This window comes from Antechinus flavipes, chromosome 5, assembly GCF_016432865.1.
Source record: "Antechinus flavipes isolate AdamAnt ecotype Samford, QLD, Australia chromosome 5, AdamAnt_v2, whole genome shotgun sequence".
Lineage (NCBI taxonomy): Eukaryota > Metazoa > Chordata > Mammalia > Dasyuromorphia > Dasyuridae > Antechinus > Antechinus flavipes.
In genome coordinates, this window is record NC_067402.1 from 202,127,675 (window position 1) to 202,146,502 (window position 18,828).

The window sequence follows — 18,828 nt, forward strand, 5'->3', positions numbered from 1 at the left end:
AGGAGCAATCCAAGGCCTATGAAGATGGATCAAACAGTGTGTAAATGACCATAATACATAAGTAGGCTAGAAAAATAAGTCACTAATAAGGAGTTTCAATAAATATCATGGTTTCTATTTGATTCTAGATGCAGTAGGGATTCACTAGAGTTTCCTGAGCAGGAGAGTGACATGGTCAGCCTTGTGTTTAGAACTATCATTTTTTTAAATAATATTTTTTATTATTGATTTTTGAAAAAACCTTGTGTTCCAAATTTTCTTCCTCCCTTTTTCCTCTTCCCATTTCCTAAAACAGTCATTACATATGTGTAATCATGTAAGACATATTTCCATATTAATGTTGTGAAAGAAAAAAAAACAGACCAAAAGTGGGGAAAACCACAAAAAAAATAAAACAAGTGAAAATAGTATGCTTCAACTTGCATTCCAAGTCCATCAGTTCTTTCTCTGGATGTGGATAGCATTTTTTATCATGAGTCCTTTGGAATTATTTGGCAGCTGTTGGAAGATGGATTGGAGAAAGAAGAGATTTTAGGCAGGAAGACCAATTAGATTACTGCTATATTCTAGCTAAGAGGTGATTGGGGTTTGAACTACAATGACAGATGTTAAAAAAGGAGAGAGACATGACAAGTATTTTGATATAAGACTGTTCTGTTGATTATATCAACTTTGCATTATCTCTTGGATCTAGTCACACTGACAAGAGTCCAATTAACAGGATCTCATAAGCCCATACCTAGAATACTATAGTAATTCCCTAACAGATCTTCTGTGTATTTCATGTATATAGAAATTAGGGTAATAGTCATTTGAAGATAAAAAAAAGAGTAAGCATACTAGAAATTGTATGAAGGCAGGAAAAACATTTCACAATTGATTCAAAACTCTATTGAGTGCTGGGGAATGAGGTGTAAAGAATACTCCAGCATTTTTAACTTTTAAAGATTCAACAGAAATAGTAAAGTTTGGAGGGAAAAAAAGAAGTATGTTTGGGAAAAATAATAATGACATGTTTTGGACAAAGTGAATTTGAAAAATGGTGCTTTGGTGGAGGGCCGAATTTAGAGATCTGTGAATCATCCACAAAGAAATGATAACAGATCTGAAGGAGTCAGTAAGAGAAAGAGAGTATAGAGAGGGAGGTCTAGGAAAGCGCATTGGGATATACCCATGTTTATAAATGATAAATGACAGAGAAGGAGACTGACTGAGAAACAATTGTCAGACACATAAAAGGCAAAATGAGAGAGATGATCAACCGCAATCATGTTTAGTATATATGAAAAATTTCAAATAGTATATAGAAAGTCCAAATACAAAGGTCATGGGGGAATCAGAAAAGTTTTATGAAGATGGCAACTGAGTTAGATTTTAAAGGGCAGATAGGAATTTAATAGTTAAATATGCAGAGGAGAGGAAATTCTAGATTCAGAGAAACAGAATAAAGATAAGAAGGTGCAAAATTGTGGGTTTTATTCAATAGACACAGTAGCCCAGTTTGTTTGGAACTTAAATGTGGAGATGAGATTGGAAAGAGATGGCTTCAGATTTAAGAGACCCTTTCTATGTAGGCAGTAAGGCTCCATTGAAGACACTTGATATGAAGAATGATTATGACCAGATCCATGAAAAAGGAAGATTAGTCTAAGAACAGTAGTAAGAAGGGAAGAGAATACAGACAGGAAGATCTGCTATGAGTCTGATAATAATCTAAGACAATACTGATGAGATACTATACTAGGATGATTCAAAGTGGGATTAATCTTAAAATATTCTAGAAGTAGAATCAATAGGACTTGGCAACTAATCAAAAACAAAAGGTACCAAAGAGTGGAAAGTCAAAGACACTATAGTTCCCAACCTGGATCAATGTTGGGATGGGGGATAAAAATACTATATAGCACAAATGAGAATATTCAACTAAGTTTTCTTGTTTCTAGTTTCTTACATTAAATTTAAGACTTATCTTAGAATTGGGATAAATTTCTGAGCCATTTTATATTGGAGCTGAGATTTAATCAGCATAGGAAACCAGTTGACTAATGCAGATCAGCACCTGCTTTGCAACTTGTCTTACAGACATGCCTGGGGCATGGAGGTCAAGTGATTTAGGATTATAAATGATAGTTCTAAAGTTGGAAGGGACCTTTGTGGCCAGCTGGACCAAATCCCTTATTTACAGAGGGAAAGGTGAGGCCAGTGAAAGATTAAATAACTTGTTCAAGATCACAGAGTGTCAGAATTTGAACCCATTCCCTTTGACTCCAAATCCAGTACCCTCTCCATTGGACTACACTGTCTTTTTATAGTTTAAGTTATTATTAACCTTAGTTTAAGACAAAGCTATACTATGTAGTATTAGCACCAAAACACTTATTTCTAGGACATGATATTTACTGATCTGGGTTTCTTTCTCAACTTCTCTTTTAAACTTTTCTATATATATGCCCTTTCAAATGTTTTTATTTATTTTTATCATAATCAGACTTATTTCATTTTACTTTTTAAAAAATCCAAGCAAAGTTCATATGTTAAGTGATTTATTAGGTGCAAAAGTTCATCAAACAGGTCTAGAATTACTTTTTTTCCATTTATCCAACATGTTTATCAGTTTGCAAAAACACTCATTTTTTATTGCATGAAAATCATCTTTTTTCAAACCCTTCTGAAATCAGTTTCTGTCTTACTTCCAGTGGGTCCTTTAAAATAAAAGATTTGGTTTTGTACATCCAAATAAACAAAGAAAAGGTAAATTTTCTATAATAATAATTGTTTGTAAATTGCTTTGAAGGGTGCAAAGCACTTTATATATTATCCAATTTTATCCTCACAATCATTAACCCCGGATTACAAATGAGAAAACCGAGGCTGAGAGGCTACGTGACTTTTCCAGGGTCGTACAGCTAGTAAATATCTTAGGATTTGAATTCAGGTCTTCGTGACTCCAAGTCTAAGCATTCTACAAATTACACTACCTAACTTTATCTGCTAATATATTTAAAATAGGATTTTTCCAATTAGATGGCTATTTTAAATAGGGCTTATCCAACTAAGTGGAGCCATGGGAGTCAAGAACACTCCCTTCCTGGGTTCAAATCTGGCTGGCCTCAGACACTTCATTAGCTATGCGACCCTGGGCAAGTCACTTAACACTGTTTGCCTCAGTTTCCTCATCTGTAAAATGAACTGGAGAAGGAAATGGTAAACTACTCCAGTACCTTTGCAAAGAAAACCTCACATGGGATTATAAAGAGTAGGACATGACTGAACACAACTGAATATTTACAATGAGATGCTATATTAGGATGATTAGCAGTGAGATTGATCTTAGAATATTCTAGAAGTAGATAGAATCAAGAGGACTTGGAAACTAATTAAAAACAAAAGATGCAAGAGAGTAGACAACTAAAGACACCGTGGTTTCCAACCTGGATCAATGTTGGGGGAGAAGAAGGTAAAATACCATATAGTACCTTTGGGAATATTTAATTAAGTTTTCTTGTTTCTAGCTCCTTATATTAAAGTTAGTATTATCTTAGGATTGGAATATTTATAATGAGAGAATACTTACACAATGACAGAAGGGTATTGACAATGAGATAATAAGATATAATAGAAATGTCACTAGTTTTTGAGTCAAGAGTCCATTACCAATATGGCAGAAAGTATCCAGGGGAGTTATCTGAAGGATCAATATTTGTCCCTGTGAAACTGTGCATACCCTTTGATCCAGCAGTGTTACTACTGGGCTTATATTCCAAAGAGATCATAAAGAAGGGAAAGGGGCCTGTATATGCAAGAATGTTTGTGGCAGCCCTCTTGGTAGTGGCCAGAAACTGGAAACTGAATAGATGCCCATCAATCGAAGAATGGCTGAATAAATTGTGGTATATGAATATATTGGAATATTATTGTTCGGTAAGAAATGACCAGCAGGATGATTTCAGAAAGGCCTGGAGAGACTTACACGAACTGATGCTGAGTGAAATGAGCAGGATCAGGAGATCATTATATACTTCAACAACAATACTATATGATGATCAGTTCTGATAGACCTGGTCATCCTCAGCAATGAGATGAACCAAATCAGTTCCAATGGAGCAGTAATGAACTGAACCAGCTACACGCAGCGAAAGAACTCTGGGAGATGACTAAGAACCATTACACTGAATTCCAATCCCTACATTTTTCCTTCACAGGCTAATTGTACAATATCTCAGAGTCCAATTCTTTTTGTACAGCAAAATAACTGTTTGGTCATGTATACTTATTGTGTATCTAATTTATACTCTAATATATTTAGCACCTATTGGTCATCCTGTCATCTAGGGGAGTGGGTTGGGGGAAAGGAGGGAAAAATTGGAACAAAAGGTTTGGTAATTGTCAATGTTGTAAAATTACCCATACATATAACTTGTAAATAAAAAGTTATGAAATAAAATATATATATATATATATTTGTCCCTGTGCTATAAGATTTTTATCAATCACTTGTATAAATATATAGATGACATTTTCATCAAATTTGCAGATGACAAAGTTTGGGGTGACAATTAATATATTGGATAACAAATTAAGGATCCAAAAGAATCTTTGCAAGTTAAAGAATTAAGCTAAATCTATTATGATGTTCAATAGGAATAAATATAGTCTCACACTTGGGGATTCTGCAAGTATAAGACAGAGACATATGGTTAAGACAGCAGTTCTGAAAAAAATATGAAGGTTTTAGTGGGTTGCAAGTTTCAAAGACTCAACAGTATGATGTGGAAGTCAGAAATTCATAAATTAATCGATTATGGGCTGCTTTAAAAAAGGCCTGGCTTCCAGGAATATAGTTCCAGGCAACTGTACTATCATACTCTTGGTTAAACATCTCACCTAGAATATTGTTTTCAATTCTGAATATCACTGTTTAATAACAATATTGATAAACTGCAGAGTGTCCAGAGGAGGGCAACAAGGACAGTCAAGAACATCGGGTCTTATAATTGATTTGGCTGAAGGAACTAAAGTATTTAATCTGAAGAAGAAAAAGATTTTAGGGAGCTATGATAGCTATCTTCATATATTTGTAGGATATAAATGTGAAGAGGAGATTAGAATTATTCTACTTGTCACCAAAAGGAGGAACAAGAATCAGTGAGCAGACATTGAAAAGATGCAAAATTAGGCTTGATGTCAAGCAATCTCCCCACAAATATAGCTATCTAAAAGTGATATGGACTGCTGAAAGAAGTAGTAGGCTTCCTCTCCTTGGAAGTCTTTAAGAAGCTGAAATGACCACTTGTTCAATAAGAAATAGTAGAGAATTCTTTCACAGATGCATCCAATCACATCCCCAATATCCTTTCCAACTCTCAAATTCTGTAATTCTATAAAATTCATGATAGCTGCAAGGCATGACGGTAGGGTCAACTCTAAATTAAATGTCTGACAATCTTAAATATAAGTGTGTATTTTTTTTAAAACTCCATCATTTAATAACTATTTGAAGTGGCAAATGTTGAAAACTAAGAATTTAGCATGTATAATGGAAGAGCCCTGAGGTTTACAAAGCATTTTTACATACATAATTTCATTTGAACTTCATAATAATCCTTCAAGGTTGAGATGCAGATACTGTTTTACAGATGAGACAAGAAAGCCTGAGCTAAACAAATCTGCCCATAATGTCATAACTAGTAAGGATCGGAAGCAGGATTTGAATTTAAATCTCCACTCTAATGACTTCACAATGACTCTTCATATCTCAAGATATTTGCCATTTTAAGATTTAGAACAGGCAAGTCTTATGGTTTACCTAGACTAACTCCCTCAAATTACAGATAAAGAAACTAAGGACCCAGAGAATTTAAAAAACTTGTTCAAAGTTTAATAAGTAACACATTTTAATGCTTTTAGAGGAGACATCTACCTATTTCAGCTATGGAAAGCTACTCAGAAGATGGCTTTAAAAAGTCACAGCTACCTAGAGCAGGATTCAAATTTAGGTCCCTTGGCTTCATGTCTGGATGCCATTTAAACAAAGCTTAATCAACCCCTTGTTTTTAAAAAACGTAGTTTTATAATGGAAACACCAAGTTGACCTTGACCACCAATGCACTATCAATGCAAAGCAAACAAAATTCTATATCTATGAATTTTAAATATTTCCGCTAAAGTTCCAGATTACAACTTCAAATTCTAAACAGAACTATAAACAGTAAATCCCATTGTTCTTACTCCTAAAATAATATATATATTTTTAAATTCACCAAATAACTTTGGAACTTCTTAAAACCAGTCTTATCTACATTTAGATAACATTTTAATCCTTTAGCATTTTCTGACAGAGAAACTGACTTTATTCTACTTAACTCATTAAATAGCAGTGGTTTGAGAAATGGTTACATAAATGGCAGTAATTCTTTTACTAAAAAACATCAGTGAAAATACTAAACTTCACAATGCCTCAGTTTCTCCACCTGTAAAACCTGGAAAAATTATAACCTGCTCCTATGCATTTTTGAGAACATATAAATCTATGGGATATATTGAGCCCTTTAAAAGAAATAAATACAAAAACATCTTATATTTGAAATGACTAAATGGGCTATATTATAGAATTTTTAAAGTTCTATTTGTTACTATGGTCTGATGTTAATCTTAATTTTTTTTTAATCCTCTGCCAAAGTTTAGAGAAATAACCAATTAAACTTTTTATTCTCAATCTTTGGAAAACAACTATAAATTATGACTTCAATTTCCTCAATTGTGAGATGAAACAGCAAATGTTTACACTCAGAAAGATATCAATGTTTAATAGACAAATTCAATAAACACGTTTGTGCTCAGCTTTAGTCATGTTTGAATCAAAAGCAACAAAATGTACATGTATTACTGGCACTTGAATATTGTCCTTCCTTAATTAAAATATCATTTCTTAATATATCACTATCTCTTGAATAAGAAAAAAGCACGACAACTACTTAGCCAACTAGTTAAAAGTTCCAGTTGTACCAAACAAATAATTAACTACCCAAGTCACTTGCTTTAATGTTTTTTCTTTTCTCTTAAAAACTACTCTTGTAGTAACTAGCATAAGTTTGATAAAAGTGTTCATCTAAATTGGTATCTTGTTTGCAAGGTAATTACTTTTCAGAGAAAGATAAAAACCCTACCATAATACATGCACTTTCATTGTGCAATATTATAGGGAATTTTTTAAGAGTGGAAGTAGAGAATTTTATCCTGTATATTTCTTTTGTAAGTCATGCAAATCTTCACATGGCTTTATTTCCAAATCAAATGATTCAACTTTTTCCTAGTAGCCTAGCTACAATCTAAAATAACAAAGCTGAGGAAAGAACATATGGAACAAAAATAAGGGCACATGATAACAGAAAGTTTACAATTCGAATATAAAAAGTATCTGAGATTCACCTAAATAACTTCATATAATCTTGACAATGCTTTGGTAAACAAACTTAACACCTCTACAAATAACCAATAGTTAATTTAACAACACAATAAAATTATAATCTCGAAAACAACTTTTTGAAGCAGTCTTGACATCTTTTAGTCAAAAAGTATTTTAATGCAATTACGACATTAAAATATTGAATTTTTTAAAATCTAATATTTCAAGACAAAACAAATACTATATTCTAATATCAAAACTCTTCCACTTTTAAATGTGTTTATCTCATGGATTGTGAAATCTTCAGATTATTTCTGAATAACTGAATAACTTAAATTATCTCACTTAAATCCTAACTAATTACCTTTTTGCTGTTTAGGCATTATTTTATAAAATATAAGTTCACATTATAGAAAATGGGCATAATTTGGAAAGGCATTTGAAATTTTTTCTGGTCTCAATGTTAAACTAAGAAAATCCAAACAAACTCAAGTTTTTCTTTAGGAAAATTTTTTAAGAATTCCAGTGGAAATAAGTGAGAGTCAACCAAAATATAAAATACATTTCACCCCATTCCTGCATCAGCACTCACACATGTTTAAGCAGATACTTTGCTGTACCTGGTATTTTATTTAAAACTAACACGCATATACAATCACACAAGGCATAAACTACTGATAGCTAAAATTATGCACATTTCTGTGTAATAGCTATCCCAGAAAGTATTCTGTGAACTCTTCAACTTCAAGTTTGTAGTCAATCTAAGACAGCCAATAGAAAGTTCACTTGTGCAATTACTTCATTTCCTACTTGAGAATACTTAATGTGACACAAGTTTGTATACATTTTGAGCAATAAACAAATTCAAACATCAAAATATATAAGTTACATTACAAAACAAAAGCATGTATAGCACCTATGTTTTCACTGCAGACAAAAATATTTTTAAGTCTTTATAAATGTTTTCCCCAAAAAATGAATGATTTCAGTTATCTTTTAAGGGTGAATAAATGTTAAAAATAAAACATGCCACTTGCTCCCTCCTTACAAAATTAAAAGCTGAAAATATTCCTGAAAATTGGAATACCCCAAAATAAGTTATATTATAATAGGTATGTTAATTTCCTTAAATAGAACCCAAACACTGCAATTTTATTTTAATTTCCACACATTCGTTTTAAATATAAAAAGAAAAAAAATTGAAAAAATGTTTAACACAGTTCAACTAACACTAAAGTCATTTCACTTTTTCTAAAAATTTGACAATACTTTTAAAATGTTTAAGGTACGGTTTTAATAATTTCCTTAAAGCAAGTCTGGATATTCAAATTACCTTACAGAAAAGCTATCCAGTAACATCTCACAAATGTCTCATTTTTGAAATCCAGAAAGTGATTAAAAAAAAAAGTGAACAAGTTTCTAAAACAAAGAATTTTCTTCCCTTAAGAGAAACAAAGTTTCAGGAACTAGCTTTACTCAATGGCTACCATTACCTTTCATCCCCCCCCTGTCAATATCCAACAATCAATAACAATGTCACAAAAGTGTTTACTAACATGGGGGAGGGAGGAGGAATCACCCGTAAAAGTTTTAGGATGTAAAATATAAACAAACAAGAGGAAAGTCCCCACACATCTGACCGATTCTTAAGATCTTCCAGTCTGGATTAACAGATCTGAAACACGGTGTTTTATTATAAAACATTTAATGATTTTTTAAAGCTTTCAAAAATTGTGTTTAAAATTCCCTATTTCCTAAGAGTATGTAAGAGTCACTACCACTTACCGTAAGTAATACTGTTTTAAAGCAAAGGCAGCATTAGAACAACTTCTGGGAAAGTTAAACTCTTCTACAATTTCTCCCCACTGATTCTTTTCAGAAACCTGTTAAAAACATAGACACACATGTCTGAGAGTGAATAACCCGAGGAAACGCTAAGCTAGCCACAGAAACACCCATTCTACTAAGATCTTTAAGAAGCTAAAGCATACGATTTATATTTCGGATCAATCAATAAGAAATATTGGGGAGGATCTGCCCGGATCACCGTGTTTTCTCCCGGGTCGGGTATTTAACCACAACTCATTTTGTTTTGGGGAGGTTTGGTGGGTTTGTTTTGTTTCTGGAGCACTCACTAACAATAACCAATCCCAAGTCCCTAGGTTGCTTCCTTACAGACACAGACAGACACACACACACACCCACAAACACACAAAAGTTCAAAAGGATCAATACTCTTCCTGCCTGCAACTGTCCCAGGTTTGGGGAGAAGCTGGGGGAGGGGGGAGGCCGGGACGGGTAACGATTCCGATCCTTCTCTCAGATCTATCCATCTCTATAGGCCCTTCTTTGAGGCCTACAGTTTCTGCCTAGCCTTGAAGCCTAAGATGGCTATTTAGAGACAGGTCCTGGTTTCTTTTGTTAGCGATATAAACCGAGGGGGAAGGGGCTGAGGCGGTGCCCCTGGCTGCCAGGATCATTTCGCCGCAGATTATCGATGTTAAACCTGCCCGCGCTAATTTTGAGTTGCACGAAAACTGCTCTCAGAGTCTGTGGCTCTGTGTGTCTCCGCCTGTGCTAGCGCGGTAGCGGCGGCAGCGCTCATAACAGGCAGCACAAACTGACTCGGGGAGCGAGAGCCCCGCGCGCGCACACAGACACACACACACACAGACACACACACACACAGCTCCACTCCTCCCCAAACCCTCGCTCCTGGGGTACCGAGGAGTGTGCGGCGCACCCCGGGCTCCACACACAGGAGCCCCCCCCCTCCTCTGCCGATCGCACGCACACAAGCCACAAGGCCAAAAAAAAAAAAAAAAACCCTCCACAATCTGCCTTCTTTGCCATCGGCTAAGAAGAAAAATAACCCTTTTCTCCACTGAGTGCATACCCCCCATCTTCGAGTTTCCACTCTGGGGTCAAAGGAGACTTTTTGGAGGAGGTTAGCGAGAGGGAAATACAAATTAAAACTTCCACTCACCTTCGCGAATCCGCCTAAAGTAGTGACTCTGGTGTAGAGACCGTGAAGATCCAGCTCCTTCCCACCCACAGCAGGGATCTTCTTAAAAGGAGACCTACCGGAGAGAAAACACCGCACTTGTCAGCCAGGATCCCCCCTTCTCTCCTTGGGGTCCCCTCCTGGGTGAGAGGATCGCCTCTGGTCCCTTCCCCCCGCCCGATTTTGCTCTCACCCTCTGCTGTGGTGGAACTGCCGCAGCTCGTCCAGGAAAGCAAGTCCCTTTCTCCGCTGGTCCGGCGGCGCCTTCCCAGTCGAGTTTGCCATTATTTTTTTAAAGGAGATTTAAAAAAAAAAAAAAGATCGCTGTTTAAAAAGCGTCCCCCACTCCCTTCGCTGCCTACCAAAGCCCGGAGCCCATTCCTCGGCCGGCGGCAGCAGGGCTCAGTCATGGGCCGGCGGCGGCGGCGGCGGCGGCGGCGGCAGCGGCGGCGGCGGCGGCGGCGGCAGCGGCGGCGGCGGCGGCGGCGGCGGCGCAGGGAGGGAGGGGAGGGAGAGAGGGAGGGAAGGAGGGGGAGGGAGGGGAGGGAGGGGGGAGGGAGGAGGAGAATGAGAGCAGGAGTTGGGGGAGGAGGCGGGAAGGAGGGGGGTTTCTAAAAAAGTTTAAAGAAATCCGAGAGAAACCAGAGAGGTAGGTGACGGCCGAATCTACATCCTACACGACAGGCGAAAGATTCTCCCCTAACCTTCCCCCGCTCCCAGCCCGTTTCTCTCAGCACCACCAGGCCAGCCAAGTCCACTTGGGAATGAGATTCAACATGGTTCTGCTGTTTGGGACACACGAGCGGGAAAAAGAGAAGGAAGCGGGGCTGGAAGGATCGGTGATTTTCGGTGGTTGGGTTGGGGCAGAAGGTGGGGGAGGGGAAGAGTCTGTGTGTGTAGGTTTGTCGAAAGCGGTGTTGACCGTGTGGATTACAGACACTGGCTGCTCTAGGTAGCTGTCACAGTAGCTGCAGCGAGCGATTCACTCTCAGAAAAAATCTAATGTAGCCGAGCTGCTGCTGCTGTTGCTGTTGCTGCTGCTGCTGCTACTGCTGCTGCTGCTGCTGCTGCTAGATGTCTGCCTCTCTTCCCTTCTGCCGCCGCAGAGCCCAAGTGCTGCACAGCGACACCAGAGGGCCGACCTGGACACAGCGTCTGGCTCCACACAGCCCCAGCAGCAACTCGCCGGGAACAATAGATTTAGCTTGCTGAGGCTTAGGGTTCATCTGCAATGTGCCGCACACTTCACACGCACACAAAGCCGGCGGAAAGGGGGAGGGAGGAGTGGGGAAACGGCTACTACCGGTTGTTTCAGGGTTAGGGATGGAGGAAATGTTCTCTTCCCTGACGTTTTTTTTTTAGTGTTTTGAGTTATTTACTCTTGAAGAACCTCAGTGAAGATCATGGTAGGGAAAAAAGAGACTTGAGACTCATTTTCCCCACTCTTTAAAATGTCCATAAAAGTGGAATAAAGTCAATAACTTTTCCTAGAAGAAAAGCTTTTCTATGCCTCGCGAATATTTTGTGAACAGGTTACCATACTTTTCTAGAAAAACTCCCACGGACAAAACTTTAGCAAAATATAAATTAAGCATATACCACCTCATGAAATTTCTAAATGCCCTAGTTCTAGGATAACACTAAAGCTTTAGTTTCCTTTTTGTAATTTTCAAAGGACCTGGATCATTCAAAACATTCCATAAAGAATAAACCATTCTCGAAGGCAGTATCAAAACTTTCCTACTAATAATAATTAGCATTCATTTTATGTTAAAATATCTTGAATAAAAGGATAGCACAGAACTTGAGATTTCACAGATAGGGAACTCCCAGATGAGGAAACGCCCTATACCAAAACGAGCCACTGAAGAGTCTTTGAGACTTCCCCAGAGCCCAGAGACGTAAAATGACCTGAGCCTTATCACAATGCCTGTTAAGTGTCTGTGCAGAGGCAGAATTTGAAACAAAGTCTTCCCGAGTGTGAGGCCAGCTCTTTATGCCATGATGCTTCTAAATACAATACTTAAAAATATATTTAGAAACCAAAGTCACGAGTAGTTGCTCTAGTTTTTGTCAAATTTCATATGCTTCTTTTTAATAAGATTCGTGAACTCAACATTATACAGAGTAGTGTGCATTTATCCATGGGATCATGTTTAAATGGCATGAATGTTAAGTCTTTACACTTCAGTGTATCGGATATCCCTGTGACAGATATGGTGGATACCAAGTAAAGTGATTCAAATGACTATTTCGAGGTCAGAGTCCGAGTCTGAGTCCAAGTCAGTTAACCTGAATCGGTTATTGCTCCAGCTATCATATTCTACACACATAAAATTCTTTTATGATTCAGGCTCACAATCCAGGAAATTTCTATTTCTCTTAAATAAGTTTGTTGCATTAAATGTGGTTGTGAATCAGACTACTCAAGAAGCATAGCAAGGATAGGGGCCTGTTTGGAACCCCTTGAGCTGAGGGCTGGATCGAGGAGAGGGCCAATATAAATCACCAGTGGGAGAGGAGAGAGGTCAGGATCATCCTCTCCCTTCTCAAGGGTTCAAGGTAGGGGTGATATAGCTGTAGGCAACGAAATTGCGTAGCCCTGCGTGGTTCGGGTTCCCTAAACACTGCACTTGCGCATAACCCCTTACGTAACAGCGCCCGGGATTCCCTGGGGGGGCGGGGGGAGTCCACTCAATTCAACCATTACACATACCCCTAGCTGCTGTAGCAGCCGCCTCACAAAATGGCGGCACCCTTAGAAGAGACAGTGGCAGTTGCCTCAGCCCCATTTTGTGAGAGGAAGGAGATTTTGCCAACACAGACTGGCTCCAGCACGGAGCTTAAGAAATCCTACCAAAGGAACGAGGCTGGGAGAAAGGTCAGGTCCATCGGAGATTCCAAGGACTTTCAGTCCGGCTACGCGTCCTTACTCCTTTTTACCACTTTTGTTTAGACAACTCTGAGTGACTGGAGGTTAAGAAAAAGTGGATCGAGGAGCTCCGGCCGGCCGGCAGGCTGCTGGGGAAGCCCCGCGAGCGCCCCGGGGCCTTGCGGCCCAGCGCCGTCGTGCTTTTCCTAGGGAGCTGTTTGAGGAATTGGAATTTCGCGTGGACGATCCTTCCCTGGAGCGTGTCAGTTGGACGGGAAACGACGGGACTGGGGAGAGGTGCGGAGCCGGTAAAAGAAAACGGAACCGCCACGATCTGCAGCACCTGGGGCTAAGGAAGGAGGTCTGTTTGGCTCCTGTGGTTTGCTTTACCTCGAGATTTTGCAGATGATATATAAAAGCCAAAGACCCCTTCGAAACTGTCACTCCCAAATTCTAGTTGCTGCAACTTCCCTTTTGCTCCTTGCTGCAAGAGTAGGGCTAGAGGGGAGCGGGGCTGGCCGCTTTCAGCCTTCAGCTGGACCCCGGGCTGTCTAGCCGAGACAGTAGTGATTATTGTAATGGGAACGAATCAGGCATTGACAATTTTTCAAGTAATCATTTTCAGAATCGTGGGTTATTTACTTATATAAGCAGAGCAGGGCTGTTTTCCGTGGTCAACAATTTGTGCTTATTTTTCATCAAAAGGTATTTTTTTTTTAAGGGGACGTTGGAACTTTAAAAATGTGTTTTAGTTTTTGTGCTACACTCTGTGTATAGATATAAACTTATATACATGTATATGTATCTCCACCCTTTAAAAAAATTTTTTAATTAAGCTGTGATAAGCTATAGAATTGTTTATAAATCCCCTCCCCCTATAGAAAAGGGATTCTTCAGAATCAAGTGTTCAAGTATATTCGTGGAGAGCTCAGATTTATAACTTTGAATGTATAAAACTTCTGTTAAAAATAGGAAGTTAAATGCCTGATGATAAAAACATTAAAAGCTCGCCATAGTTATCTTTTATTACAACTCAATGGAACAATTGTAACAAGCGATTATTTAAATATAACATGAATTAATATCATGGAAGGGAAAACTCTCATTAAATGTATAAATTACAAAAAATCTATTTTTAACGTTTTGCAGTAGTCATTTGGCTGGCTGAAATTGCGCTGTTTGTTTTGGGGGGAGGGGAGAAGAGTAGTTCATGTATATCCCTTTCTAATGTACAACTACAGCTTTCTGACGTCCAATTTTCTACTCTTTGAGAATATTATCGCCATTCTGTATAGAGCTTGTTCTTTTGTGCTCTTGCTTTTGCCTTCCTATTTAATCTAGTTATCACAAAACTAACAGTAACTCTGTAGCCAGAACTGCCTTTTTTAGCAACTAAGTAGCAAGACCACCACATTTGTAGTCTCGCTGTTTTTATGTTTTTCTCCCTTTGATGATGGAAGTCTGTCATCTGAGGAGAGGATTCTTACTTTCAATATTACCTTACTAGTAACCTAAGTTCTTAGTGTATTTCATTTCTTAATGCCATCCTGCTTTTCCTGTAGTGAATATCATAGAGTAGATATCCAGAAAAACAACGGAGGATTGGGTGTTGCCAATTTAACACTATTAATCAACTAATTTGATAAGAAACTAGTAATGAAATACAATTTCTGGTTTTTATTAAAGTGGTAACTTAACATATATGTTAACATATATATATGCATATGCATTTATATGTGTGTGTAAACAACAGCTTTAGAAACTATTGTAACTAGATTTTATAAATCAACATTTATCCTGAAAGGAAGTAATCTTTAGAATAGCAAAATGTAACACAATTTCTATCGCAGCTCTAATTCATAGTTTATGTTTTTGGCTAATATACTTAATTTTAAAAAAAGAAATTAAGAGATATTTAATGAAGAAATGAATTCGATTTAAGATAATACTTCTCTAAATAAAGATAAAATTTAAGTGCAAAATACTTCTACATGATCTCATCAGTATGGGTATACCCTCAAAAAAAAGTAGAGGAAGCAAAATACTTAGCATTATTAACAAAATAACAAGTGTATCAATATCTTAATGGCCTCAGGTTTCCAATGAAAAAGTTTTAATTAGTGTTTTAGCAACAAAGTGTGAAGACAAGGCATTTTTTTTTTTTTACAATGATGAATCAATCTTGCATTAGGAACATGGTATGACATGACTCAGAGAGAAATTTGAACGTTCAATATATTTTAAATTTTTAGTTAAAAAGTTGAATCAATAAGTATTCTGGAAATAATTTCTTCATCAATGGCAAAATCAAATCTTTTTGTACTTACATTCATTATTCAAAGTAAAAGAACTCTCTTCCCAGAATAAGTATTAATGCTTTGATATTTTATCATATATGGGTTTTTTTTTTTTATGATGGCATTTTGGTGGCTAACTTTTGTGTGTTTAAAAGTATGTTTAGAATGTCAGATATTAGATTAGAATTTATATTTCTATAAGAAGTCAAGAATGAAAGCACACTTAGTGCTGATGTACCAAAACTACAAAATCATATTTCAAAGTCATGGCTTTTGCCTAATGTAGTCTAATAGAGAAAAGATGATTTTTCATCATAAAATGGTTATCCTGTATGCATCTGAATTTTTGTGTAAACTTTTTGTCATAATACAAGTAAGTAGATTGGTTTAAAATTTTAATTCAAAGTGATGTTAAATGGGGACACATTAGTGACATAAGTTAACTGAATTATTAACTTTATGAATACTTTTAAAACTTTTGGAAAATATGCACATGCTAATGAGCTTATAGAATATGATTTTCTAGCTACTAGGTCACTATTCTAATTACCTCTTATAGAGGAGAAAATTGAGACTTGATTATATGTAGTTAGTAGTAGAATGAGATTTGAACCCAGTTTCACTGATTCCAAATGCAACATTTTTTCTTACTCAAGACACTTAACTTTAATGGAAAGAACACCAATCTTAGAATTAGGAAAATCTGGATATGCATCCCTATTGTCACATTGCTGATTGCAATTATGAGCCAGGCATTGTTCATTAGGGATAGAAATATAGTCAAACAAGAGGAGAAAAAAGGATGTATCATGGCTAACTTATAAATTGTCAGTGTATTTACATTAGAAATCACCAAATGCTACAAATCAGAGCTTATTTTATTGTTTTGATGAATGTCTAGATTTAAAGTGGAGAAAATACTAGTAATGCAAACTGAACTTAAAAGTGTCTCTCTCAGGTTTCCCCCACCCCCTTTGGAAAGCTATATTTAACTGAATCCCAAATACTCTTATTTTACCTAAGAAGATTGTTTACAAATAAATAACCAAGTAGTTAAATATTAGGTAATTTGGTTGGAAGTGTAGCCAAAATCTGGAAAGGCTTTTTTTATGTAGACAGGAGCATTTAAGTTGTGACTTGAAGGACAAAAGGGAAGCATTCCAGACCTTGGGGGACTCCCAAGTACAAAGATAGAAAGAGCCAATGAGTATCTTGTGTGTGTGGAAAAGAGACCAGTTCATCTAGATCACAAAGTTCAAGAGAGGGAGCCTAGAAAGACAACTTGAGACCAGGTTGTGAAATGCTTTAAAAGCTGAAGAGTTTAATACTTCTCATAAAAATATTAGGGAGCCACATTAGGGAAAATTTTATTGAGTAGGAGGAGTGCCCTGCACTTAAAGAAAATCATTTTGGGGAAGAGATAAGAAAGGAAGACCAATTAGGAGACTGTTGCAGAAATCTAGGTCAGGAATGATCAAGGTCTAATCTAAGGTGTTTGGTGTCTCTAAATAGAGAAAGAGGGTCATATGCAAGAGATGTTGTGGATGTAGAAATAGTGAGATCTGGTAAATGATTAGATTTACCAGTTGAAGAAGAGTGAGTTTCAAAGATAACAATGAGATCATAGATCTTGAAAATTGCAATAATGGCAGTTCCTCTGATTAAGTAGAAAAGTTTGGAAGAGGGTAGAATTGGGGAGAAGTTAATTTTGGACAGGCTGAATTTGAGATGTCTCAAAGGCATTCAGTTTGAAATGTCCATTAGGCAATAAGTAATGTAAGCATGTCCCACCTGTCTCAACCTATTGCCCAAGTGTAAAATATAATAATAATACTTACTTTACATCATTGTTATAAAGATCAAATGAGAACATAGAATCATGAAATTCAGAGCTGGAATGGAGTTTAGAAACCATCAGATTCTTCCAAATTTTAATCCTATGTATGTGATAATATAAAACATTTTGTAAATTGTAGAGTAATATAAAAATGTCAACTATTATTATTGTTCATATTGTACCTTTTTGTCACTAATTCTAACGTATAAAAGGAAGGCATTCACTTGATGGTTAATAAAAGCAATACAAATGTCTCTACAAAGAACTCAAGATATCATATGTAATATGTGAAAAGCTGGCAAAGGACTGCCCAGATTGGCACACCACCATTAAAGAAGGCACTTGCTCTATGAGTGAAGCAAAATTGCAGTAGTTCAAAAGAAATAGATGTGCAAATTTAGAGATATCTCTATTCCAAATGTTCATATGCACTATTTTTTCTTTTTCTTTTTTTGCTGAGGCAATTGGACTTAAGTGAATTACCCAGGGTCACACAGCTAGGATGCATTAAATGCCTGAGGTCACATTTGAACTCAGGTCTTTCTGACTTCAGGGCTGATGCTCTATTCACTGTGCCAACTAGCTGCCCTCATATACACTATTTGTACATGGCTTGTGGTAGAGATTTCTAGGCTCATATTGATCTTATCAGGAATGACAACAACCAGACAACCAACTAACCAAATGCTATGATATATTACAAATTGCCTATGGGAATTCCTATTATTTATGGGAAGTGAAAAGTACTAAGCCCTGGAAATACTTAGAATTTTTCATTAGAGTAGATACTTAACTTTTTCATTAACTAGTAGCTTTAAGAAAAATCTTTGATAAAAGTTTTTAAACTAGAGAGATTTTAAGAGTTAAGTTCAAGATTATGGGAATGAGGAAAATTTATATTCAAAATAGTATGATATTAAGAGGTTAAGATTTATCTCAATAGGAAAAATAATGCAATAATTTCACTAATAGGTAATTAACTTAAATTGCTTGAAAATCCATGCTCAAAACAATTTGATGTTTTGACATTTTCATTTCCAAAATAAAATATGCTTAGTGAATTGATCATAAAATGCTATTTTATAAAAGGGAATTTTTTTAATGTTTTAAAAAAATGTTTTATATTTTACTTCCTTAGCATACTAACTCTTCTTACACTGTACTTTATTAGTAATTAAAAATTGAGCTCCAAAGACAACATAATTCTATGGTTAGTGTGTTCTTGTTTGGGTATAAATCATGCTTTTTTTTTTAATCCTATGTCGAATTAGGTTTATGTATGAAGAAAAAGATGATTGCTTTGGCCCTACAGTGAACAAAACAAAATAAGAATTAAGCACAAATTCAAAACTATAATAATTAGGTTTCTTAGACTTTTCATTTATAACTGCAAAAGCTGTAGAAGTTTTTTCT

At 36.5% G+C, this 18,828-nt stretch overlaps 1 protein-coding gene across 1 annotated transcript in view; it reads right to left on the reverse strand.

Moving 5' to 3' along the window:
- ARID2 (AT-rich interaction domain 2) overlaps positions 1-10,833 on the reverse strand; it is a 198,538-nt gene extending 187,705 nt beyond the window's left edge. The window contains exons 1-3 of the mRNA XM_052001767.1: positions 10,603-10,833; positions 10,392-10,485; positions 9,191-9,288 (exon numbers count right to left, since the gene is read on the reverse strand). Coding sequence (XP_051857727.1) covers positions 9,191-9,288; positions 10,392-10,485; positions 10,603-10,694 — 284 coding nt within the window. The 5' untranslated portion in view covers positions 10,695-10,833. The remainder of the gene's footprint in view (positions 1-9,190; positions 9,289-10,391; positions 10,486-10,602) is intronic.
- Positions 10,834-18,828: the final 7,995 nt, after the last annotated feature.